Here is a 25,605-nt window from a genome sequence, read left to right as displayed (position 1 = left end):
GAAGCCCAGCCCAGCCCCGCCCGGCCCTGCCGTGGTGCCCGCAGGTGCTCCAAGCAATGCTGGGCAGCAGCCTGCCCTTCCTTATAGCCGCAGTCCTGGCCCAGGTTTGGCTGCCGGGGCCGGCAGGGCAGGGCCAGGCGAGAGCGTCAGTGCCGCAGCCCCGCCCGTGGGCGGCCCCGCTCCGGTCCCGCCGTGCAAAGGCAGCACTGGGAAGCAGCGCGTTCCTTAGAAAACCTTTACTGAGCGCAGGAGACACCGCCGCCGAGTACAAAAAGACACACAAACACACACAAAGCCAAGCCCGCTCCCGGGCTTGCAGGGCCGCCCCCGTTGCAACCCCCCCGTGCCCGGCTCAGGGTGCCAGCTGATCCAGGTCCTCCTCCCGCCGGTTGCCCAGGTGCAGCTCGATGATCTCGGCAAAGAGGTTCCTCTTCAGCAGGGTGTAAGCCAGGGGCAGCAGCTGGCCCACTGTCTTGTGGAAGTACTGCAGGAGAGAAGGGAAAACAAGAGCCGCCCTCGGCCTCAGTGGTTTTGTTTATTCCGGGAGCACCCCCAGCTCCTGGGTCTGCCCCATTCACACTGCTCCCTTCAACCCCTCCCAAAATGGCTGAGCACATCCTCATGCTACACCTGTGACAGCCACAGACAGCAGGCAGGGTTGCCAGAGCTGCTGCAGTGAGAGAGAAACCAAGAGTTAGCAGTGCAAGAGATGATGGTCCCACTCAATACAGCATCCCAAGCTCCAGCCCGCAGGATGAAGTCCCCTATCCTGTCACAGTCCCATGTCTCATCCCACCCCACAACTGGAGGGGAGTACAGTGGTACTAGTTACAGTAACCATTTAAGCACTTCAAAGGTATAAACATCAGAGCATATTTAGCATTTGCAATCATTATTGTACATGTAAGTCCATTGTCTCTCTCAAACAAAGGGGACAAGATTCAAGTTCTTTTCTATGTCTTGGGCTACAGATAAAGTGTCACTGTTTCTCTGGCTCTGTAAGCAAAGGGACAGGAAGGCTCCAGTCAGAACTGGAAAACAGCTCCAAGTAGGAGCTCCAACACAGGCACGGACCTAACTGTAGCATAACTTGTGTGAAGCCACTGTTTCTTCTGTTTACTAAACTAGAAGATGAAGGTTTCTAATTCTAGAAAACAGCTGCAAAGTTACAGGTGTTTCAAGCTGCAGCATAAGACAGACAAGACACCTCACAGTACTGTAAACACAATTTTTCACTGCAGGACTTTGTCAGTGGTTAGTTTCATGTGCTGAAAAGCACAAAGCACGGAAGATGAGTATTTGCCTCTACCTAATCAGAAGAATGGGAGGAACTGTTTCCTTCACTGCCCTTCCAGTTGTAGAAAAGATTTAAGCAGCTAAAGCAGCCTTGTCTCTGAAAGAAGGGTTCTAAATGAACAGGATATTAGAGGAAAATACCACACATTTTCAGATGCTGTACAGAACTTAAGAGAGCAGGGCATGAAATCTAAGAAACATCAGTAATTTAACAGGATATGGCAAGAGCAGTCAGTTTTCATTCATTTCCATGGCTAAATATTTTAACCAGTGTCAGTACAGCTCTTTTGGGCCTACATTTAGTATTGCAAGACTTATCTTTCCCATGATACTCTGGAGCACCACTCAACCAATACTAGTTTTGCTAGGAGCAGCTATTTTGCAGGGGTGTTTCTATGACCATCCATTCATATTAGGTTGATGTTGAAACTTCATGTATTAATTTCTAGCCATAGACTGGTTACAGGCATGACCCTTTTTATCAACAGGCCAGTGGCTAATACAGAACAAAAAGCATTAAGTATAATTTTTATGTGTAACTAAGTGCTATTAATTCAATCCCCTTACTGATGATATTCACTGTTAGCAGAAAACTAGAGAAGAGACTTTATGTGGGAGGTGCCCTGTGCAGCCACACAAGGCAGTACAGCGAGGCAGCTGGCCTGGGTTCACATTCTTGCAGCTGAGGTTACTACAAACATCAGGCTGTTTCTTGATCTGGTTGAATATGGGTGCCTATACAAGCGGCTGGGGACAGGGGACTCCAGCTGTTCAGTGCATTTGGATCAGACACTTTGCACTCTGCTTCTGGAGTGCAGGATTGGGCTTTCACACACGCAATTTTAAATTCAACATGGAATGATGTTGTGTGACTTTTTAACAACCTTCATGAATTAAAAATATTCTTGCAGACCTCTACAATTCCTAGGGATAATTAATGTCCAGCAGAACAATTCTAGCCCATATATAAAATAATGCATAGTTTTGTGAAGTATGGTTGTTGTAGCACTCACATGTGATCCATAGCAAAACAGGTCCATGCCCAGTTCGTACCCCATTCCATAGTCACATTCATCGTTGGCAAACTGAACAAAGGTCAGCATTTCCTGAATGGGTGCAAAGGCCTTCACTCTCTCCTCATCAGTCGGAGCATCAACAATGGCCTTGCAAATTTTTTTAAGATTAGCTGCAAAAAAACAAAAGCAGGTATTTAGATGTTTAAATAAAGAAATTTAATATTGCACAGAAGTATTCTGTGGTGAAACTGTACCCGTGTGTCACACTTACACGTAAGCTAAGTGGGCACACCCTGAACTGTTGGTGAAGCTTCCCCATTTCCTTGGAAGCTCATTCTTGCCCCATGCCCATCCCTCTCAGCTCCTCATAGAGGAAGACAAGCATTTATGTGGTGAAATTGCATCAAGGAACTGATTCTGGTTCGACAGTGGGACAAGGGGGTGGATAAGAAATAAGCCCACAAATTCCTGAATGCAGATCAGCTTTTTGGATCTACCTCCGGCATGGCTTTGCCAATACAAAAGGAAAGGTCATCTGAACAACTACTTCTGGAATTCTTAGATTTAGCATGGTTTTGTTGATTCTCACCTGGTTCCTTTAAAGACAATACTTTGAGCCCAAGTGTGATGGTTAGGACTCCTACCTTTTACTCCCACCACTCAAATTCTTTAAGTAGAAAATATGAATGCAGTTTGCTTTTTACTTGGGGTTGTTCACTCAAAAAAGCAGAAGGATATAGTAAACAAGATGTTTACCATTTGTTTCAGGAAGTTCTCTGTATCCAACATCATTTTTGTCTACAGGAACAACTAGGCCTGCTCCATGAAATGCTTTGGTCACCACCTGAAAAAAAAGAGACAGAAAATGGAACATAGCACCTTAAGAAAGTACTGTGACCTAAAAACTCACCTCATTAAACACTAACACCTGACTGCTGGTGGTCAAACCTAATAAAGTGTCCTGGCTCCAGGACATCAACTTAAATTATTTCAAATTATATGGCAGTTACTTTCAAGTATTGAAGTTTGAAATAACTGAAGCTTGAAACTCCATTTCAGTCGAATTCTGAAATCTAGAGACCCTTGTAGTCACTTGTGTAGCATTGTGCCACATTTCTTTAGTCCCCTCCTACCCTAATAATTTTTGATAGGTATGTGAAAAACCTCTGTTATTATCATCCATATCACCCTTAATGGTCCTGTTTCTAACAGATCCAGCCCAGCTGTTTACAAGAATCTTCCATTTAAAGCAGTTTTCTCCATGCCCTCTATTTGTTTCAGTTTTTAGACTATTGTGCTTACTAGGTTTTCTTGGTGGTAGTTTGTTCTTTCTGTTTTGTTTGTGATTGAATGCCAAGCTATGATTTACTGAAGTGTTTTTATTTAATCCTATTATTTGGAACACACTTGTAGTAATCTTCCCTCTCCTGAAGTTTTATAGAGAACTGATTACCACTGGAAATGCCTAAATGAGGCATCCTTACTGACTAGAAGGATGAAAAAACACAAACAGGAAGTAAATGAAAAAAATTTAACAGAACTTAGTTCTCTCCAGTGGATGAGGAAAGTCATACTTTCTTATCTCTCTGTTTCATCTTCAGGGTTTTTTGTTCCAGAGAATAACCCAGTTCTTTTGCTGTTCTTGTTAGCTTTTCATCTATGTCTTTCAAAACAGCATTTTTCTTTTTATCAGCCACTTCCTTAAGTTTTTTTGACAAAAATAATCTGCAAACAGAAGAAACACATCAAGAAAACAAAAAAACCTAATAACCTTTTAAATGTTAAACCTCCAGATCTTAACAACAAAGACTAGCAGTCCCGAGTTTATTTATACAGAGATTTGAAAATACAAGCCTCTTAACAAGAGGAAAGAAAATAGTTTGGCACAGCCAGTACTTGGGCTTTTCTTATCTGTATCTGCTTTATGATCTAGTTTATGCAATCTGCAGGTGCTGAAGGTTCTCCCAGCCTCAGTAGCTGTTCATCTTTCTATCTTAAACATTCAGTTTGCTGCTTCTGTGCCATATACATCATTTGTCATCCAAGTCATGCACACAAATACATATTTATGAGCTTCCCCATGATACTTTCAAAACAAATGTCCTCATTTAACTCTGCACTGCACAAGGGTTCTTTTGCAGAAGCCTTTCTTCAGCCTGCTTTCACTGACTGACACGTGTCTGTCCTTAGAGAGCTTTCCATCTTTAACGGGCAGGGATGAGATCAATTGTTTACATTCCTGACACAGGAACATGCAGAGCTCCATGAATGAGACTGAACTACATATCCATGTAAGTGTTATCCTGCCACAGGTCAGAAATGGTACTTCTTGTAAATATTAATTATATACAAACATAATGTATTTTTATGTAGGCAAGAACAAGAGACAGATGCTACTCATCTACTATTATACTCAGATTTCCTTTACCACAGTCTGAGATGCCCTTTCTCTACTTACAAAGTATTTTAACATACCCAGTGGGTATTTTTTCCAATTTAGAGCCTGTCACTGCCAATATATTTAAAGAATGACATAATTAACACTTATCTATTTCACTTCTGAAAGGAAAACACTGTCAGAAAGCCTACAAAGGCTTTTGAGAGAATCTTAAAACTTGCCATCAGGGGCAGAAAACAAGCGGGGGTTTCTTACGAAAGACATATCATCAGTTAAGCTTCATTATTCCACATCCCACCTCCCAATTAACAATTTCTCTCTATTCTGCTCTTTATAAACAAAAGTAAATATGAACCTTACTTGACTGCAGCAAAGACATTATCACCAACTTGTGAAATCACACAACCCTTCTTAGCTTCATTTGCACCAACCCACACTGGGAGTTCATCTGGCACATCCCTATTGATGAAAAAATACACACAAAATAGTCAGGCTGTGTCCACTGCTCCTATTTCAAAGTAAAACTAAATCTGCCTCCTCACCATGCTGCCACCTCCTTCAGAAACCTTCCAAAAATGCCCTTAGATCTAAAGCTCTGAATCTTACAGCAAACCTTGAGAAGAACTCACAGCCATACATGCAGAGAGAATACATATTCCCTTCTGGCCATTTGGTTTTCTTCCCAGTATCATGGCAAAAGTTAAAGATTAGTGAGTGAAGGTGCTCTGGATGGCTGGAGGAGGTAGTTCAATAAACATTTAAATCTAGTCTTCAAGTCCTGTTCTTGTGATCTTTTTAAATAAGAAGATAAAGGCACGTGTTAATATCCTACTACAAAAAAGAAAGATTCTTGTTTGGTCATAGTGCACAATTCTCAAATTACGCTTCATGGAAAAAAAAGAGGACAAAAGCTATGCATAGTTACAGTGGAGCAAGAGCACACAGGAAATAAAATACCTGAAATATCCCATGTGATACTGTGTTCTGCTATCCCCAACAAGTATAGTCTGAAATTCTGGGGGATCATAGAAGAATCTCCAATGAAGATTGAAATTCACATCTGTTGATTTTGCTTTTTTGTGTTTCCCAGCAAGAATATCATATGGTCCAACCAGCTTAAGTCCAACACTTGACACAAGTGCATCTGAAAAGCAAACCATGAGTTGATTTACATTCAGGTGTGTGTCTAGACCAGGAAGTTTCTGTGTTGCTCAAGTATCAAAAATTTCCATAAATTTAGTCAAACACTCTATTCACTAGACAAGGAAAACTAAGACATTGTTTTGACCAGATAGCTTTCATTCAAGAGTTATTACACATCTCGTAAGTAGTAGTCATCAACAGTCCAATGTCTGGACAGAGATTGGTGATGAGTAGCATCCCTCAGAGCTCTGTACTGGGACCAGTATTGTTCAATATTAATCTTTAGCAATTACACAAGACAGGGGAGCAGCAAACCTTAGCAAACATGCAGACAAAACCAAGCTGAGGGGTGCAGATGACACTCCTTAAGGACAGGATACCATCCAGAGGGGCCTGGATAAGCTCAAGAAATGGGCCAATGGAAATCTCTTGAGGTTTAAGAAGACCAAGTAGAAAGTCCTGCACCTGGGCGAGGGCAACCCCTGGTATCAACACAGGCTGGGAATGAACAGATGGAGAGCAGCCCTACCCCGAAGGACCTGGGGGTGTTGATGGATGAGAGGCTGGACACAACCTGGCCACATGCACTTGCAGCCCAGAAAGACAAACACACCCTGGGCTGTATCCAAAGCAGCAGGGAGAGGAAGGGGATTCTGCCCCTCTGCTCCACTCTGGTGAGACCCCACCTGCAGTGCTGCATCCAGCTCTGGGGTTGTCAGCACAGGAAGGACATGGACTTGTTGGAGTGGGTTCAGAGCAGGCTCATGAAGATGATCAGAGGCCTAGAGCACCTCTCCTACAAAGACAGGCTGAGAGGGTTGGGGCTGTTCAGTCTGGAGAAGAAAAGGCTCCAGGGACTTGACTGCAGCCTTTCAGTACTTTAGGTATTGAAGGTAGGGACAAACATTTTAGCAGGGCCTGTAGCAAGAGGACAAGGGGTAATGTGTTTTAGTTAAAACAGGGTAGATTCAGACTAGATATAAGGGATGTCTTATGATGCACATGGTGAAACACTGGAACAGGTTGCCCAGAGACATGGTGGATGACCTTGAAACACTTAAGGCTGGGCTGGACTCAGCTCTGAGCAACTTGGCCCTGTTGAAGATGTCCCTGCTCATTGTAGGGAGTTGGACTCTGTCACCTTTAAAGGTCCCTTCCAACCCAAACCATTCTATGACTCTCAAGATACTGTCATTTCTAGAGCACACAGGGATGCCACATTCAGTTATATAATAAACTTGAAGAGGTTGAAATCCAGATTTAGTACTGCTTACAATGAGTTAAAGTCTTTTCAACCTCTGATCCCACCAGTGAGGAGGCTGTGGGTGCACAAGAAGCTGAGACAGGATGCAGCTGGGACAGCTGATCCCAACTGACCAAAGGGATATCCCATAGCATGTGACATCATGCTCAACATGACACAGACCTGCTTTCTTGGAGATGGCTGAACACCTGCCTGCACATGGGAAGTGCTAAATTAATTCCTTGTTTTGCTTTGCTTGTGGCTTTTGCTTTCCCTATTAAACTGTCTTTAGCTCAACCCACATGTTTTCTCACCTTCCCCCTTTTGATTCTCTCCCCTGTCTCACCAAGGGAGAGTGAGCAAGTGCCTGGGTGGTGCTTAGTTGTTGCCTGGGATTAAACCATGATACATGAGAAAACTTGAGTTCCACACTAAACATTTTAAATACACCTGCAAGAAAGGCAGATTTAGACCACATTTAGTTCCTTTACATTGCACAACTTAAGTAGTTACATTTTAGAAAGCTTGAAGTGTACATCTTAGTGATTATAACCAGTATTTTAGTTTACACTCATGTAAATATCCTCTATCTCAACTGAAAAACTGAAGCTTCATTGAAATGCATCTGATCACTTCCAGTTTGCCTGCCTTCAGGCTGCTTTTGCGAGTGAAAGTTAGAAGAGGCAAAATTTAAAACCTCACCACTTGGTTTCTCAGGATCTAGTTCCTCACAAAACTTCCAAAACTGGTAGAAGTCCTCAGGCAGTCTAAGCCGATAGCATGTTTCTGCTTCTTGGCAAAGACTATCAGGAATATCTGCCTGATTTGATCTTCTCTTCTTGACAACTCCATTTTTTTCACTCTGTAGATAAAACAAACAAACAAACACAACAAAAAACAACCCAAAACAGAGTTAATTTAGTTGCTTTCTGTCAGCTCTACCAAAGGATTCTACAAAGATTTTCTATTAATGGAGGAACAAGGATTAGGTCTATTAGGACATGTTTGTTAGTTAAAGCAGCATATGTACAGCCTAGAACATCTGTTTTAGACAGAATCCATTAAAAGTGCAGTCTGACATATGTGCTAAACATGTCTGAAGTAGCAAACTGCTACTTTTATATTAATGGGTCAATATAACAAACAGAAGCACTTCTATTAGTTAACTAAGCAAAGGAGCAAACAATCCCAAGGTTTAATCTAATTTTACATTGTTTTAAAATGACCATTTCCAATCACACTGCAGACTGCATACAACATATTTGTGTTTTACAGACAGCTGGAAGTAGGGATACTATTTTGTCATGTCTGATCAAATAATACAGCAAAAATCCTCTAGTCTCTGCTGTTTGAACTACCGTGCTATTCCACATCACGACTATTGCAGTTTTCAGTGCAGCACTTTAAAAGTAGCTTTAAAGGTGAACTTGCTTTTAAAAATGATGTAACGTGAACTGAAGCAGGCTAGGAAATGATCCATACGAGCACACTCCACTGGAGCGCTAGCCTCAACCACCCCATTCCCACGTAAGTCTCCATGAATTGCTAGGAATCGCTACATCCCCCCGACGCCCCCGCCATTTGAAAGAATAAAAATTAACCAAAAAAAAAAAAAAAAAAAAAAAAAAAAAAAAAAAAAAGCTTCTTTTCTGTTCTTAGGAGAGGACAATGCGGCGGACGCTTCACCTCTGAAGCAGGGCCGCCGCCAGGTAACCCGGGACACGGCGAGTGTCCCCGTTGCCAGGGCGGTCCCGCCGGGATGATGGGACGGCCGGCGGGCCCAACGCACTTCAAGCGCGGCGGTGCCCGCGAGATGCCCGGGTGGAGGAGCGGCTGCCGCGCAGGAGAGCCCGGGGCCCTGTGACTTTCCCCAAAGCCGCGGAGCAAACCGGAACGAGGGCCAAGGAGACAGAGGACCCACAGACACCACACGGCACCCGCGCCGATGCAGGCCCGCGGCTCTCCCGCCGCCCCCGGCCGTGTTCCCGCGGAACCCCACCTGCTCTCCGGCCGGTCCCGCCGCGCCGCGCGGCCTCCGCTTCCCGCCACCTGCCATGCGCTCCCGCCGCCCGCATCCCGCGCGCCCGCCGCCACACAGCGCGCGCGCCGCGCCTGCGCAGCCCCGCGCAGCTCCGGAGCCGGCCCGGCCCCGCGCGGCGGCCGCGAGGGGCGCTGAGGGCGGGGAGTGTGAGGGGCGGGGGCCGCCGGCACCCCCGGCTGTGGCGACCCCCGGCTGTGGCGACCCCCGGCTGTGGCGACCCCCGGCTGTGGCGACCCAAGGGAAGGAATGCGGTTCAGCCCGGATGGCGAATGCGGCTGGTGGTGGAGACAAGTCGGGAACTCACCGCCATGTTCCCTCAGCGGTAGATACACCGCATAGATACACTTTAGAGGCTGACTTTTTAAGATCCTGATTACCTATACATCCAAATTCCTGTAATGTGAGTTGGGGTGGTGTATTGGGATCAGACAGAGGAAGAGATGACCTGAAATGTAATCATCTCCTTCAGAGCTAAAGGCATAAGAGAGAGGAAGCAACTGAAGGTTTTCAGTACAAAGGAAAAAAAAAAACAAAACCCAAATCCCCTAATCTTCTGCTTTAGCATTTGACAACTGCCAGGAATATAAAAGCAGCATCACAGCTTCTGTTCCAATGAAAGAAGCGAGGCAGCCGTGTGTAACACGCCGCAAGTGGGACGCGTTCCTCAGTTTAGAGCAGCCCATAATCACATTATGCAACATCCGCTTACACTGCTCGAGTGCTTTGCGTCGGAGAGGGCCTGGAAACCAGCGGCGCAGGAGGCGGCAGTGGGAAGCTGGTTATATATAAACCTTCACTTTTTTTGTTTCAGTAAGCGAGACCGCAGTGGGTTTATTTAAAGAAACATTATGTAGTTAAGCTACAGGAATTAGTGAACTCACACTGCCTACCAGAAAGAAAGATGCACATATGGCATAAGTAAATACCGTGACATCTTTTTATCCTGCAGTCCATTAAGCTTGTAAATACTTGCTTTGGCATAGACTGTTAGCTTAGATCTAGGATTAAACAGCAGTGTGTTTCAACCACCTGACACATATGACTCACACAAAAACTCGGTGGTGTTAAGTCAGGCTACAGCATTCACTATTAAGAGTTACACACAAGTCACAGGAAACTTGATCCCAACTGATGATAGCACTGCCTGTACATAAAACAGCAAGGTTTGCTATCATGTAGATGCAGAACAAAGTCTGCATCAAAGTCTCCTCTCTCTGATGGAAGAATTGTTGTTTAAATCAGCATACCTATTGTCTGCTTACCAAAATCCCACATACACATGGAAGGAATATTAAATTTCAAGTTCAAACCTTGTTTAAGGATTGGGTTACGTTTCATCACCTGAGGTTAAGCAGAAATGAGGCACAAAAGCTTACTAAGAAACCACAAACCTAATTTTCTTTCTCAAAAGTGTCAAGAGTACTGGCCTGAGGTTTCTTTGGGAAATGCTTTCTAATATTAGTCTCACTCATAATTTCTAGTACACAAAACCTTAGCCATAATGGAGGTTAGATGAAATGTCACCCAAGGAATGCCACTTTCCTGAGTAGCTTTGTGAAAAGTATTCTCACAGACTTCAGAATAAAAGCATACCTCCTCCACCCCCATCCCAAGTATCTGTTATATACCTGAATTCCAGCCTCACCAAAGGCCCCAGTAGGTCCCATTTCAGTCTTAAAGCGGACAAATGCCAAGTTCTGTTGCCCACAACCATTTCAGGATAAGCTTTTTTCCTCTTGCAAGGATTAAATAACCTCACCTCCAAACCTATAGCTTTGCAGGCTTTTATGCCCTCATTTTCTCCTCTCAGTGCTTACTGAAAGGAAAGCTAATAATAATAATAATAATAAATAGATTATTGGTTAAGAGTACCAGTGTTTGGCCATATTTAAGATAAAATGTGATTTGAAAAATACTTCTGTGTGTGTTTGTATCTAGTGCAACTCAATCTTTTTATAAGTACCTTCCAAACAATTTTGGAATGAGTACCTCAAAAGACATAAGTAATGAAATGCCCGGTTACCTCATCCTGTCCTGTCAGGCTTGGAATATGAGGCAGGCAGCTCAGTTCCATTAAGATCATGATGGTGGTTGCGTTCAGAAAAGTACCTTTGCATGGCTGGATAGATAAAGGGAGTATTTTTGAGTTTAGGTGTATCTAGCCCCAGGTGGCAGCTGGTAAGGTCTTTTCAGAACAGCAGTTTTGAGCCTAAGTACACTCTTTAGATTCAATAAACCCTTTCAGTTTCTCTTCAGTTAAGTCTACCCTCATCAGTTCTTCTCTGAAGTGTGGAAATAGATTGTGGGGTGCCACTATAGAAGCCCTTAAACAAGTAACTCTAAGATACTGAATGATTATTCTGTGCACCATAGTAATTTTTTCCTCTCTGTGATCAAGTGGTAACTCCCTCCGTATGAGAAGTATGAACAAATTATTTGGAGGAGGATACAAAGTCCTAGATTTGAAAAGCACGTATAATTTGATATTGGTAGTCATTTTGTCATTCATTCTGTTAACAACCTGTAAGGCTGTAACAGGGAAGACTTTTTTACAAAGGATAAATTACTACAGCAGAATTCATAATATGATATTTTAAAGCCTTCCTTCAAGCTGGAAAATATAGCCTCCTGTGTGGCTACCACCAGACTTCTGAATCAGGATAAACTGAGATTATCTCAAGATAATTATCTGCAAAGTAGCTTTATCAAGCTCTCCAGTCATCAGTATGATTAGTCCCACTCTGAAGTGGGCCTAGTTTTTTTGTTTGGATTTTTTTGGTTTTGTTAATTCATAACTATGCAGGAACAGATTTTGTGAGAAACCACAGAACACAAGTATGTTGCCTTGAAACAAAGCTTTTCAGACCTGCTTTCTCAAAAGCTATTGTAGATACTTCCTGCATATACACACACATTTCTTGATACATTTTATTTGCCTCTTGAGGTTAGCAAGACTTCAGTGTCTTATAAGTTTTTTCCTCTTATATGTTCATTTCCGAGATTATTGCTTAATGTCCAAAGTTACCAAAGTATGCCCCATGCTATGCAAAAAAAAAAAAAACAACAAACCAAAAAACCTCAATTCGGAATTTCAGAGTTTTATGGGTATTAATTATTGTGAAGAAAGCTTTCATGATTCAAAAGCCAGAGCAAAAACTTTATCAGCTAGTAGGTACTAGAAAGAAGGAACAAAGACTTGCAGGGTTGTTGAAATCAGATTTTTGCTTCCTCACTGCCATTCACTGGCTCTTTCATGCTCCCACCCCTTAAAAGGTGAAAATTTGCTCACCTGTGAAAAGCACCAGAAGTAAATCAAGCTACGCTGATCCAGATATTCTGTGCTGAGATGTTACAGACCGTTAAGGACAGGGATCTCAAAGATGAGATATCTATCTAGTCTAGACTGCATTAGCAAATTAGATGGGATACAATACATATGGTTTACAAGCTGTTTTTCCCTACCCTTCATCATATGCAGCTGAAAGGTAACTGTTTATGGCACTTCTTTTAGGTAGTTTCAAAGAGTACCTGGGCACCAAGGGATAGGTGTGTTCAGTCTCATCAGTCACCACAACACATTGATAATTATACTCTGCAGTATAAATATAGGTGAATTCTAATTTCTGCTCAAGGATTAGTTTTTGCCAAATATGATACTGCATTTTTCTTGACACAAGAGGGAGCCATTTAAATTCTTCTTATTAAAAAAAGCAGTATAAGGAATGAAGACAAAATAAATACCTGAATACGCGAGTGGTCACATTGATGTCCTTTCAGTGTAGGCATCTTATTTCTCAACCCTAGATAATTTTGTCTTATTCTATGTAATCACAGTGTATGTAGCATCTGTTGGATTTTTCCATGTGCAGCTATCACATTGGGGATGTGCTGAATGCAGTGTGGCACAAATGCAGTGAAATTACACGATTTTAAAATAGTTTTAACGCCACAGTTTATGTGACTGTTCTTTATGAATTGCTTTACAAAATTGCCAGCCTTGTTCTCAGGTTAAGCCTCACATAATCCTCAGATCACACAGAGCCTCTGTTGCTTGGGTTATTAGCTTCTGTATGGCAGCTCCACATTTTCAGGTTCAGTGAAGGACACATCCTCCCTTTCATAAAAATAGGGTGAGCAGGAGCTGTGGACACTTTTCAAGGTCAAAGCTAAGACTTGTCTCCAGGAGAGTTGGGAGTGAGCAGTGCCGCAGCAAAGACACACAGTGCCTCTGCTGACTCATCACCTCACTGCTGCTTGTGCTGACAGGTTGTCCTGGATCCCTGCCAGCTCCCCTTGCAATTCTGCAAGGTAGGCTATATACACACCAGGATAAATGAAAGAATACAGGGGCAGGGGGGTGGAAGGGGAAGTCATAACGAAGAAAATTGATCAGGATACTGCAGGACATGTAATTCCTGAGACATCCTAGAGGCTTCAGGATACTTTGTGTTGTGAGTGTTTAAAAAGGAATATAGGTGAAGATACACAGTAGTCTTTCTGTGAAGGACTCGAAGGTAGATAAATATTTTAGAAGATAAATTAATATTATTTAGGTATCAATTCAGTGAGCCTTGCAATAGCTACTCTTGACAAGAGTTCAAACTGACAGCTTGATACTGCTGTAATCCAGCATTTGAACCACTATTTAGATCTGGCAGCTAGCAGTAACTATGATTTTATGGTGGTAGTAGTATTTTACTGCAAGCCAAACCCTTTCTTTCTGCTCTGATTTGAATATAGGGAAATTCTGATTGCATAAATTATGAGCGCTTGGAGCACAGAACATCTACACTATTCTGCATTTAAATTACTTGTTAGTCCTGTGGTTGTACAGAACTGCAATTTTATGTAGGACCATTTTCTGTAAGCACCAGTTAAGTTTTACAGATGGCCATAGACCTACTGTTATAAGTTGCCTGGTTTACTTGGAAGTACAGCCATGTATGTTTAAAGCACAGTGAGGCATAGTTCATCTGAATACATTATCCCAGGAAGTTAAGAGTTTTCCTGTAAGAATCTACTCCTATAAAAGGGCTGCTAATGTGAATATCTATCTGAAACAATGTTTTCCCAAGTGAAAGTAAACCACAGAGTTAGTAAGTCTAATCCAGTTTTATTTCTGGTCAGCTATTGAAGCCAGGATAGATTGAACCAGGCAATCTAGGTACTATATTTTTTGGGGTTATGTTTTTTTGTCCTATGTAGGTATTCTGGTTCTCTTAATCTATAATTTTCACTTTAAACACTTGTCTGCATATGTACAAAACACTGCATACAGGTAAGGAGGAAAAAAAAGTGTCAAGTTGGTGCCACTGGAGGCAATAAATGAAAAAGGAAAAATTTTGATCTGATACATAAAAATAAAAGTAGTCTAATAGCAAGTAATTTTAAATCAATGACTACTTTGTAGATATCCCTTGTGAAGTTTCACATTTCTGATATGCAAGAGGAATCACTTGATAACCATGTTTACCAGTGGGACAAACCCTGCATACATTGCTTTACCATTAGTAACTTCTAAAACTGGCATGTCTTTCATATTGTGCTAGTATACACTACCTCCCAGTCTTTACTACCTCAGGACCCTGTTTTCATGGGACAATTTCCTCACATTGAGAGCAATTCACATACTGCTGTAACTGGATATTAGGGTGACAGTCAATACAAATAATGAAATAATACGCATCCACTAAGTTTTGGCTGATGATATTAACATTTTATCTAGTACGTATACTTTGGCTTCCTCCCCCAACAAATAATGTGATGAGGAGGTAGAAAATTGTGGCTGTGAGTCACTTCGGCTTAGGCTAGAGTGAGTCAGGAACTCAGCAGCTGAGTTGGGAGAATTGATCATATTCCTATTATCTGAGAGACACAGAGAATTGCTGCCTGTAACTGACAGGCAAGATTCTTCAGGGGCAGGGTAAATCCAGTTTTGTGTTTTAGTATCCTGAGGGGCAATAGTCTAGATTTTCCAATAAACCATTTACAAATCATAAATTTTGTAGCCATTATTACTGTGAGAATCCCTAAACTTGAGGATTGAGTATATGGTTTAGGGTGAACAATGCAATTATATTTAGCAACTTCTGTAAGAAGCCTTTCTTCCTGCATTTTTCTGGCCAGCCTGGCAACCACAAAACATTAAAAGGAACAAAAACTGGGTTTGACATATGTCTTAGAGGCAGTACTAAAGTATAACATCAACTCTGGACCTGTGTTCGTATTTAAAGTTCTTCCCTCAGACCTGTTCAGATGTTTCCACTCCATATGGCTTCTAGTGTAGCAGTACAGTAAACTTCTGCTAGCTAGTAACACAAAATACCGCATATTCTCACTGTGCCATTCCCAGCTAACAGCTTCAGTGCCTAGAGCTGTGTAGCATTAGCACAGTCTGTTCCCAAATAAGTTACTCTTTCTGTCTATAAGCATGACTAATTAATTCAGGTGCAGCACTGAGCTGCCACAGCTCTACTCTTTCCCATCTGGGACCAGTCAGCTGTGATGCTCACCTGGAATTGCTATGCTGTGCCATTGCACAACATAGGGAGCACTGAGAAAACATCCTACTCTCTTTTCTATGATCCCATTCACCTTTCATCTGCCTTGTTACTATAAGCTACCATAAACAAGTACCTCAGCAGGGAAATCTATCTAAAGCCCTCACCCATGGTTATAGCATATGCAAAGACAATTGCTCTGTCTAAGGCAGGCTTATGCCCAGTGTTGGGAAAAAAAACCCTTCTCTCGTTGGGATGGTGGTGGCAGAGGGCAGAGCCTGGCATTTCCCCTTGATGCTGTAGTCTTGGGCTTTCAGCTCCTTTCGCAGAGCTGAATCTGCCCTTAGTGCAGTAACCCAATTAGGACAGACTCCACTGGGAAGCTGCAAATACAGTATGTCCGAAAGATATTTCGCACCACAGGAAGATTCTGACATGCTTCCTTATCTTGAAGGAGCCTACTTAATAGCCCCAAAAGGTAATGAATACTTCTTCCACAGTAGGATTTCTTCTTGAGCATCATCACTGTTCCCTGTTGAGATTTTGTAAATTTAAGCTTCGTCTCTGTTGAGATATGCTACATTTCACAAGCCACAAATGCTCACAGCTCTTAGGGATTAGGGATATTCTTGAGTATAATGAAACTGCATTTGATCACCTACTTATAGTAGTCTGACAGTTTTGTATGCCACAAACTTAGTTACCAGCACAATCCAAGCTTTAAGCACTTTTTCCCCCTATAATATCCTGACAAAAATACACAGGTATTGGCTCTGTCTTGCGAGCTAATATGGTTCCCCTCCTAGGGACTCCTCAGGTAACAGTTAGTAGTATTGGCTAGCCAAAATGGCTTAAAAAAAAAAATACCACATACCTCCTTCAAAGAAAAATCCATAACACCCCAAAACAAGAAAAAGTCTTAAAAAAATGTCCCTTGCTAATAACAAAAAAATTCCAAAAAAAGTACCACTCAAAAAGCCAAAGTTATCAAGGGTCTCAAGCAGAACTATGCAGATACAAGTCTCCACATCCAGAGAAGTCAGTTTTCCAATTTAGAGACCAACAACTGTCTTAAGTTTATCAACTACACCTTTTACAACAAACATCAGAAGAATATTCATATTGAATTGGTGAAAAATTATAGGACAGTGTCTCTCTTCATCTCTTTTGCATGTTATTCTGTATTTACACAAGAAAACAATTTGATAGTTACTTGTTCTATTTAAAAATATATTCTAAGCTTAGGAACACTGCATACAAGATGCTTTAGAGCACAAATAATTTAGTGTTATGTTTAGAGCCAAATTGTTTCGGTTCAACAGAGTAACCCAGATCTTGCCAGTCAGCTCCCTCACATTTGACTTTTTTTTTTTTTACATACTTCCTAGTACTTGATCTCAAGACAACTTAGCTAATACCTCTGCTAATCAGCACTTGTTGCTTTCTCAGCAAAAAGATAAATACACCAGCTATTGTAAGAAAAGCTCCTTATTTTTCTACTTTTCTCAGAGCAAAAGGGAGTAACACCCTCTTATTAAATTACACATGGCAGTAGATTAAGAAAACAAACAACTCTCAATGAAAATTCTTACCATTGCAGGTCACAAAAAAACCCCCAAACCAACAAATAACAGAAACCAAAGTAGAACAAAAAGCTGTATACTTTCTTCCTACGAGGCTTGTTCTCTTATATAGTGTGCTCTTACCAAGGTGTCAGCATTGGCTGATGGGTTGCAGGGTCTCAGCTGTACCTGCTTCCTGGCCATTTAACCCCTATCTTTCTGGTCCCAGTTTTCAACAGATCTAAATGCAAAAAAATGCTAAAGGTTTTGGATTGATTAGTAGAACATAAGTGAAAGTACTTGCAGTACCCCACAAAACACAATATAGCTCAACATAACTGCTTTTCTCCTGCATAATTTCTTATTTTTCCCTTAATTGTTCCATTTTCTTTTTTTACTTATCTGCTCTTCTGTTTCTTGGCTGTCAGAAGAGATAACAGGTGTAAAATTTCATCTGAAAAAGAAAAGGAGGAAGCTAGGCAGGGACCTCATCACAGAAAATGCACTCATTTATATGGCAGTTACAACTCTTTGTTTTGTTACAATGACAAGGCTGGCTTAAAAGAATAGCAAAACTTCTTATATTGATTCTATCAGTCAAATAATTCTGTGTAACTAGAGGGAGTTAATCAAGGAAAAGGGGAGGAATGAAGAGTAGCAGATGGGATGGATGTTCCAAGAAGGATTTGTGGAAACTCTTATTGAATTACTGCTAATTGTGCTTTCACTATAATTGGACCATGATTCTTTAATAGTAAAGAAAAAGATCTTGGATATTACTAAAATATTCTAAACCCCACTCCTTTTTAATGCAAACTTTTTGAAGTCTCAGTGTCTTCAGAGTGTCACCTACCCACTTAAACACCTAAATACATCACTTAACCACTGCTGATTTTTTCAAATTGGAATCTATTAGGTGCTCGGTTTCTGCTGTCAGTTGTGTATGTTCAAGTCTACACAATGTCGTAAGACTCCCCAGAAAAATGCATTGAATTACAATAGTTAATTCTAACATATTTTAAGATGTTGTATTGTATAGTTTACTGTATGTGGGTGTTGTTATCAGTAATTATTTTATTTGTCTCAGAAAGAATGTAGGCACCTGTACTTTTAGAAGGTTCTGGCAAGACCCATTGTTCAGTTGTGCAAAGTCCTGTGGCTTTCAGCTGACATGCAGGCATTAAGCCATTGAATGAAATAGTTTAAAATCTTTGTCAAATATCTTGGTTATATGAAATTGTGGAATAACCGCTCAGAAACCTTGTAGAAAAGCATTTGCTATCTGTGTCTTCTTAAAGAAAAGGTCAATAGTATTTTTTTCACAGAATCACAGAAGGGTTTGCGTTGGAAGGATGTTCAAGATCACCTAGTTCCAGGCCCCCTGCCATGGGCAGGGACACCTTCCACAAGGCCAGGTGACTCAAAACCCATCCAACCTGGCCTTGAACACTTCGAGGCATGGGGCATCCACAGCATTTCTAGGCAGCCTCTGCTAGTGATCATCACACTCACAGTAAAGAATTTCTTCCTAATACCAAATGTAAACCTACCTTCTGTCAATTTGAAGTCATTCCCCCTTGTCCTGTCACAGCATGGCCTTGTAAAAGGTCCCACTCTGTCTCTCTTTTAGGCCCCTTTTAGGTACTAGAAGGCTGTTCTAAGGCCTCCCTGGAGCCTTCTGTTTTCTAACCCGAACAACCCCAACTCTCTCAGCCTGTTTTCATTGGAAAGGCACTCCAGCCCTCTGATCATCTTCATGGACTTCCTCTGGACTTGCTGCAACAGATCCATGACCTTCTTATATTGAGGACCCCAGAGCTGGATGCAGCAGTCCAGATGGCATTTCAGAAGAACAAAACAGGGGCAGAACCTCCCTTGACCTGCTGGCCATTCTGCTTTTGATGAAGCCCATGATGTGATTGGCTTTCAGGGCTGCAAGCACGTGTTACAAGGTCATGTCAAGCTCCTAATTCACAAACGCTCCCAAGCCCTTTTCCTCAGGGCTGCTGTCAATCTGTTCTTACCCAGCCTGTACTTGTGCTTTGAATTGCCCCAACCCAGGTGCAGGATCTTGCAGCTGGCCCTGTTGAACTTCATGGGGCTCTCACAGGCCCAACTTTCAAACCTGTCCAAGGTCCTTCTGGATGCCATCCCTTCCCTCCAGCATGTCAACTGCAGCACACAGCTTGGTGTCACAAGCAAATTTGCTGAGGATGCGCTTAATAGAGCATCCCATAGATCAGGCAGGGGATCTAATGCAAAGCAGGTCCCATGCTCAGTCAGTTATGTGAGAGGTGACCATCTGCTAGAGTCATAAGAAAATGATATAAAATTTGATTTATACTTTGTAACAAGCTATCGTTTAACTTCGCCATTGTCTTCTCATAATCACCGTTAATATATTAGCTTTGCTTTGTGATGTGATTAATATATTTTTCCTCCTTTTCAACCCCCCCCACCCTAAGGTATATCTTTGCAACATTTAAGTTAACATTCTGTGTAAATAGTTTTTGATTTTTCTTCATTTTTCAGGGAAAAATATTTAAAAATCCAGAATAAATCAAATGAGCCAGCAGAAACATAATTTGAAGAAGGCAGGATTATTACACAGTTATTATGGTGTGTACATACACCTGGAAACAGTTATAAAACACAAAGGACTATTGTCATCATCCTACAGCTGATGGCACACTCGTCAACTTAGTATAATCTGATATTGGTAACCAACCAAGTGTTTTTTGTAGTATGAAGCAAAACCCAAGATGTCAACAAAATGGAGAGTTTTGTTGTGAGAGACATTAAGAATTGAAATAATTTAAAAAAAAAATCTCTATTTTTGTTTCTTTAAAATGAGGCAAGGTGATTTAACCACATGGCTACTAATGGTAACGGGAGGCAAGCCGTTAAATTTCTATAAATCAGAAAGGGCATGAACCTCTTACAGTTTCATCTGTTCTAAAGCAAATGAAATACTTTATGATATGGCTGCATTGCTGACTAATAATAGTACTTACCAGCAATTCTTAAATCAGTCTATAATCACAAGATTAATTAGAATCATAATTTTGTTCTTCATTAGTTAAGTAATTTGTAGCTAATTGCTAACTCCTTGCATTTCTCAGAAATCCTTCTCCAGGATGGTGTTTTCTTTCTGCCTGTATGATATTGCCTCTAGAGGGATGCAGCACAGCTGTTGAGTGAGTCCACGTGCTTTTTCAAAAAAGTAGGTAAATTACATTGTATCTGGCACTTCTTATGTACATGTAGTTGGTGCATGTGATCTTATTTCCATCTGATTCATTTATTTCCATGTGATTCATTTATTTCCTCTCTTCTATTCAGTCCTGACAACATCTTTGGATTTCACTGAATTGTTCCACAAGTGAAAAGTGGATTTCACTTTGTAGGAGCCTTAATCCAGTGGAGAATACAACATGTGGCTAAAGAAGTTGAGAATCCCTTGTGAGTATCCTTCAGAATAGATAGAATAAGATGGAAAGTTCATTGCATCTCGTTTTGAACCAAAATGTGTCCTATCACTTTAAATGAATGGCTTTACTTGGTGGCCATTGTGACCAAAGAAAGTTGTCGTGGAAACCTTGATAGGATAATAACTACCTGGACAGAGCTATAAGGCCCCAGAGACTGTGTAATCAGGTGGCCATTTATTCTGGAAGATACGTATTTCTGTCTAGTAAAGGAGAATGGAATCAGTTGGTTAAAATGAATCTGCTGTAGTAGGATCCAGTAATGAGATACAAACATTTTTTCTTGTCTATAAAAGACAATTACTGCATGGCACTTTGATTTATTCACTGGTAAAAATATTCTAAAGCTGTTTAGAGGAGCCCAAGTGTGGATGCTAAAGGTTTTATTCTGGAAGTTAATTTTGCTCAAAGATCTCCTCCCTTCCACATTGTCTGTGCTCGTAATTACCATGATTGTGTTCTTTCCTGTTAGGCTGGATATCTCTGTACTGCACTGCATTACACAGTGTACACATAACCAAAGTGCCAATTACACCACTTGAGATAAATATTATCCTGTACAAAAAGAATGTGCTTAATTGGTCTTGTTTAATTTGAGCATTTCACAGTGTAAGTGCAAAGGGCTAAAATAATCAGGCAATTGTAGTTGAAAATGTTTAAAAAGTACTTGAAGTACTTTTGTGAAACAGATGATAGGGAAGCTTATCCAGTCCTCTGAGTCATACTACTCTGGTTATCCAGGAATCCAGAATTCAAGCTGAATGTGGATACTTCCATATAGTTTTTTGAGCAGTTTCCTGAATTTGTCACGTTTTTATGTAGTTACCACAAGAGAAGGAAGATGGGAACTAAAAAAAGGCATTTTTTTTTTCAAACTGAGTACTAGGAGTCTGAATCTTTCCAGGATCATGGTTTGCCCTTTAAAGTTATATAAGATAACCATTCAGATGCATCCACTTATTTACACTGGCATCATGTTGGAGACAGTTGTGTCTTAGATTGTAGACATCCCTTGTAGGATGGTTAAAAATAAAATTGCAATTCAAACTGTCTCCCTCTGAGTTTCATAACTGTCATGAAAGCAATCTGTTCACACAGTACTGCTATACAGCAGGACTGGATGCAGTCAGGATGTGAATAAGGGTGCTATTGAACAGCACAACACACCCTCTGTAATGTGACATGGAGAGCACATCAATCTGTGCAGAGCAAATAGGGTCGAGCAGGAACTGTAGCTCCTTTATGTGCCCCCTGGTAAATATGTCCTTCCTCTGAAAGCAAAAATGCTAAAAATATAGGTATATAGGGCTTCCAAAAGAATGGACTTTGCTATTTGGTCTTCAAAGCTAACGCTTATCCAATTTTGGTCAAATATCTGCATGCATGAGGCAAATCAGTGGATCCAGTCAAGTGGTTCGTACTCTGTAAGAATCCCTAAATAATATTCCTTTGAGCAGATATTTACTCAATGGAAAAAAAAACATGTATGAACAGAAAATAATTGAGTGGAGGATCATTTTTGCACAGGTGCTGCAGAAGAGTGAGGAGAGAGTCTGCGTTTTCTTCCCCAAGTAATTTTTCTGCAGAGTAACAGATTCGTGAAACAACCTGTGTGATGGTTGAGTGTAAGGTAACTCCATAACCACAAACGTAGCCAAGTTGTTCCTTTTTTGAGAACATTGGGCTGTGTACAGATGTGTTTGTCTCTCTGAAGAGAACAAGTAGTCTAACAGGGTCTGTTAAAAGCATCTGTAAGACCCCTAGATATTTACATAATCAAATGAAAATCTAAATCTTGACTTCACCTACAAATGGATTGGATTCCTGCTGTTTGGCCTTAACTCAGGATCAATTTAGAGTCTGGTTTTTGCTATCCTTACTCAAATACATGCCCCTTGGAGGACAAACCAGTTAGAGTTTGTGAGGTCATGTCTTCTTACTCTCATCAGAGCCTTAAAAATAGCAGTACAATACAGTATTTAGTCCTGCACATGAAAGGTTTAGGTGTTAGAATGGATGATTGTTTCATGTTACAAACCTGTTAAAGACTGCTTTGTTATCTGAATGAGCTAAAACCAGGTATGTCTGCTATATAAATTGTGGTAATAGCCCAGCCATGAAGTAAATGTCCCCCAAGACAGATCCAGCCACTGAATGATTCTAACTGCAGCATAATTCACTAATGTGAACAGGATAGCAGTTCACAGTCATATAATGACTGAATCATTACTGTGGAAACGTATATTGCTATTTCTACCACAAATCCTGCACTGGTTTGCATGTCTTAAGGAGACTCTGTTCTTTTGGAATGTTTTCTATCTGTATTCAGTGTTGTATTTTTAACCTTCAACAATTTAAAAAAAAAAACCAAAAAGGATATCCTTATGATTTGTTTTCCAAAAAAGCATGGTGTACAATGTTGGCTTGAGACAATTTCATATCTAATTATGAACTGGGAAATAATTATAATTTTTCTAAGTGTTGGGAGAGAATGAAGAAAACATGTAGTTTGAGTTTACATTTTAAGCATTGCAGTTGTGACACTACTGCATAAACCGGGTCAAGATGATTTGGGTGATAAGAAGGAACTGCTTAAGATGTTTTTCACAGTGGTAAGTCCTAGACTGTAGCCTGTCAGTTTATTGCAGGAAATCAGTTGCTGTCCTATAGAAATCAGGATTTTATATTACCTGTGTTATCTTTACAGTGTATTCAAGAAAAACTTGTGATGGGCTGGGAATGGAAAATAATTCTCATAATTAATTGTCTATTTGTCCAAAAGATTTATGTATTCGTGTCTTCCATCTGTATTTGTGTAGAGAAAATCTCTTTTGTTTACTTGTGTCTTGCAAAACTTGATTGTGTTTGTAAAAATTCACATGCTTTCTTCTGGCGTGTCATAACTGAATAGAATTTGCATAAATTCAAATTTTACTCCGTCTTTCCAACACTTTCTAATTCTCTTAGTTTCTGGTCACCGTTACTCTAGGAAGCAATGTTCTGTTGGCTGATGGAGTTAGATACAGGAATGAGGAAGCATTGCAGGGGTATTCTGTGAGAGTTCATGCTGAAAAAACACGTCTCAAGAAGTGCAACAGCTTACTTCATATTTGTTAAATTCTCTATCAATAGGAAAGCTGTGACTTTGTTCAGTTTTAAAATGTGATATGTTGTCATATTTGAAACATGATATTCATCTCACAGGGGCTAGCTTTTGCTAAATTAAATTCATACTACTAGAAGTGCTCTGAATTATGATGTACAGTTGAAAGATCCTGTCACTGTCAATATCTGAAAAAAGCTGAGCTTTCTGCAGCAGTAACTTTATGGTGGTCCCCGAATTCAGTATTGCCAATGGAAATTGCTAGCAATGTAGCCTTAGGCTTTGACACTTTGGTATTCTGAGATGGATATTCTGAGCTTTAGTCAATGTCTAAGGAATTGATGAGTAGTCATAAATTATTAAGCTAAATACTTCCGCAAAAGCAGAGTAGTGGGAGAAAATAGATGCTTCTATTGCTGCTTTTACTATTCTGTGCTAGTCCTTACCACTTCTGAATTGTAGAAATAAATGTTGACTCCAGTCCTAGTAAAAATCATCTTGCTTGGTTGTCTTGTATGCCAGCAGTCAGATCCTCTTCCCATGGACTGCACTGTTGCAACACACCTGGTGCATACCAGCTGGGAAATAAATGTTATGCAAGGTTAAAAGTCTGGTGAAAATATGTGTTGTTACAATAACAATAGGTAAAATTGCACTTCATTTATTCTGGAGCTTCTTATCTTCCTATTTTCCTTTCAATCCCTTTTGTACTTGATTACATTTACAGTGTCAATATCCACATGACAATGTCCCTTTCTGTCTGCAAACCAGATTCTGTGGCTACCAGCATATGAAATAAATTATTTGATTAGTCCAAGTGCCTTTCGATCCCTGATATGAATGGCCTTTGCCCATTTATATTTGGTCATCTGAAAGCAGCCTATGAAATTATGTCTTTCGGAATCTGTTAGTAACATACTGTTGCCACTCTCAGTATTCCTTTCTGCTATGATGGCTCACAGTGCAACTGGCATTTCATAGGTACTTGGTTTCTTAACCTGAATCCTAGGTCTCAGCAACTCCGTCTATACCAATGAATTGCTTTTTTTAGACTCTCACAGTATTAGTAGCTCTTAGAACCCACCAGTTCTAGATATTTGGGTTATTGGTATGTCTTGGGAAGTGATACTTTTCAGTCTTGTGTGCTTATCATCTTTTTACTGTGACAAAAAATATATGTGTTCCTTTTATATAGCAATACTAAGGCAGTGATGAGAAAGTTCTCTGAATTCACTTCCACAACACATCAATAAAATTATTTCAGCATTACCTTGTATTATCACTGTACATTGTATCGTTATATCAATTATCATTCTACATTTGCTCTGGCCAGAGAAACAATATATTAATCATATATATACACATATATATATATATATATATGACAGAAATTTTATATTTCTGAGTGAGAAGTAGCAGTATAGTAATGCACAATTTGCAAACATTGATTCTACTCATTTTCCCATGATTAGGAAATTGTCCCTAAATTGGAAGGCCAGGTTAAGCACATTTAGGTTTCTGGTGCCAAGAGAGAGGAGTATTCTGTTATTGTCCTCCAGACCATTCCTGTAAATGTCTTCCTCCTTGGAAACAATACACACAAATGAGTAATGCTTATGCTGGTGTTAACCCAGGCACATGCACTTGTACCCGGGGAATAACAGATGCTCTCAGATTGCATGCTAGAGGCAGAACCACAAAGGCCAGAACAGATTTAGATTAATAAAAAATGTATTCTGTGTCTGTAACAGATTATCTGTAAGAAAGCATGTTCCTCAAATAGCTGATTTTTCTTTTTTCATACTAAAAAGTTAA

General features: G+C 40.6%; 1 protein-coding gene and 1 long non-coding RNA gene across 3 annotated transcripts; one reads left to right on the top strand and one right to left on the bottom strand.

Moving 5' to 3' along the window:
- Positions 1-220: 220 nt before the first annotated feature.
- Positions 221-24,314, bottom strand: LOC116443812 (histone PARylation factor 1). Of its 2 annotated transcripts, none has more exons than XM_032108437.1 (8): positions 24,237-24,314; positions 7,799-7,958; positions 5,668-5,854; positions 5,071-5,169; positions 3,887-4,037; positions 3,069-3,156; positions 2,310-2,482; positions 221-484 (listed from the first exon to the last, which is right to left on the bottom strand). In XM_032108437.1, the coding sequence occupies exons 1-8, from the start codon at positions 24,285-24,287 to the stop codon at positions 353-355; spliced, it is 1,041 nt and encodes a 346-aa protein (XP_031964328.1). In that variant the 5' UTR covers positions 24,288-24,314; the 3' UTR covers positions 221-352. The 2 variants fall into 2 exon arrangements, with proteins under 2 accessions (XP_031964328.1, XP_031964327.1); XM_032108436.1 differs by lacking the exon at positions 24,237-24,314 and adding an exon at positions 9,096-9,165.
- LOC116443814 lies at positions 13,272-23,311 on the top strand. Its single transcript, XR_004240065.1, has 3 exons — positions 13,272-13,445; positions 20,322-20,422; positions 20,542-23,311. It is a non-coding gene; the product is annotated as an uncharacterized LOC116443814 (long non-coding RNA).
- Positions 24,315-25,605: the final 1,291 nt, after the last annotated feature.

This window comes from Corvus moneduloides, chromosome 5 (assembly GCF_009650955.1).
Source record: "Corvus moneduloides isolate bCorMon1 chromosome 5, bCorMon1.pri, whole genome shotgun sequence".
Lineage (NCBI taxonomy): Eukaryota > Metazoa > Chordata > Aves > Passeriformes > Corvidae > Corvus > Corvus moneduloides.
This window is presented reverse-complemented; position numbering and strand designations above follow the sequence as displayed.

What these genes read in the sequence shown, in the direction of transcription:
- LOC116443812 (XM_032108436.1), bottom strand. Translation starts at nt 9,152, where the DNA reads ATGGCAGGTGGCGGGAAGCGGAGGCCGCGCGGCGCGGCGGGACCGGCC. An exon ending in TGAAACAGAGAGATAAGAAA is followed by an intron (nt 3,157 to 3,886) that starts GTATGACTTTCC and finishes CTTTTTTTTCAG; the next exon opens with GTGGTGACCAAAGCATTTCA. An exon ending in AGAACTTCCTGAAACAAATG is followed by an intron (nt 2,483 to 3,068) that starts GTAAACATCTTG and finishes GTTTTTTTGCAG; the next exon opens with CTAATCTTAAAAAAATTTGC.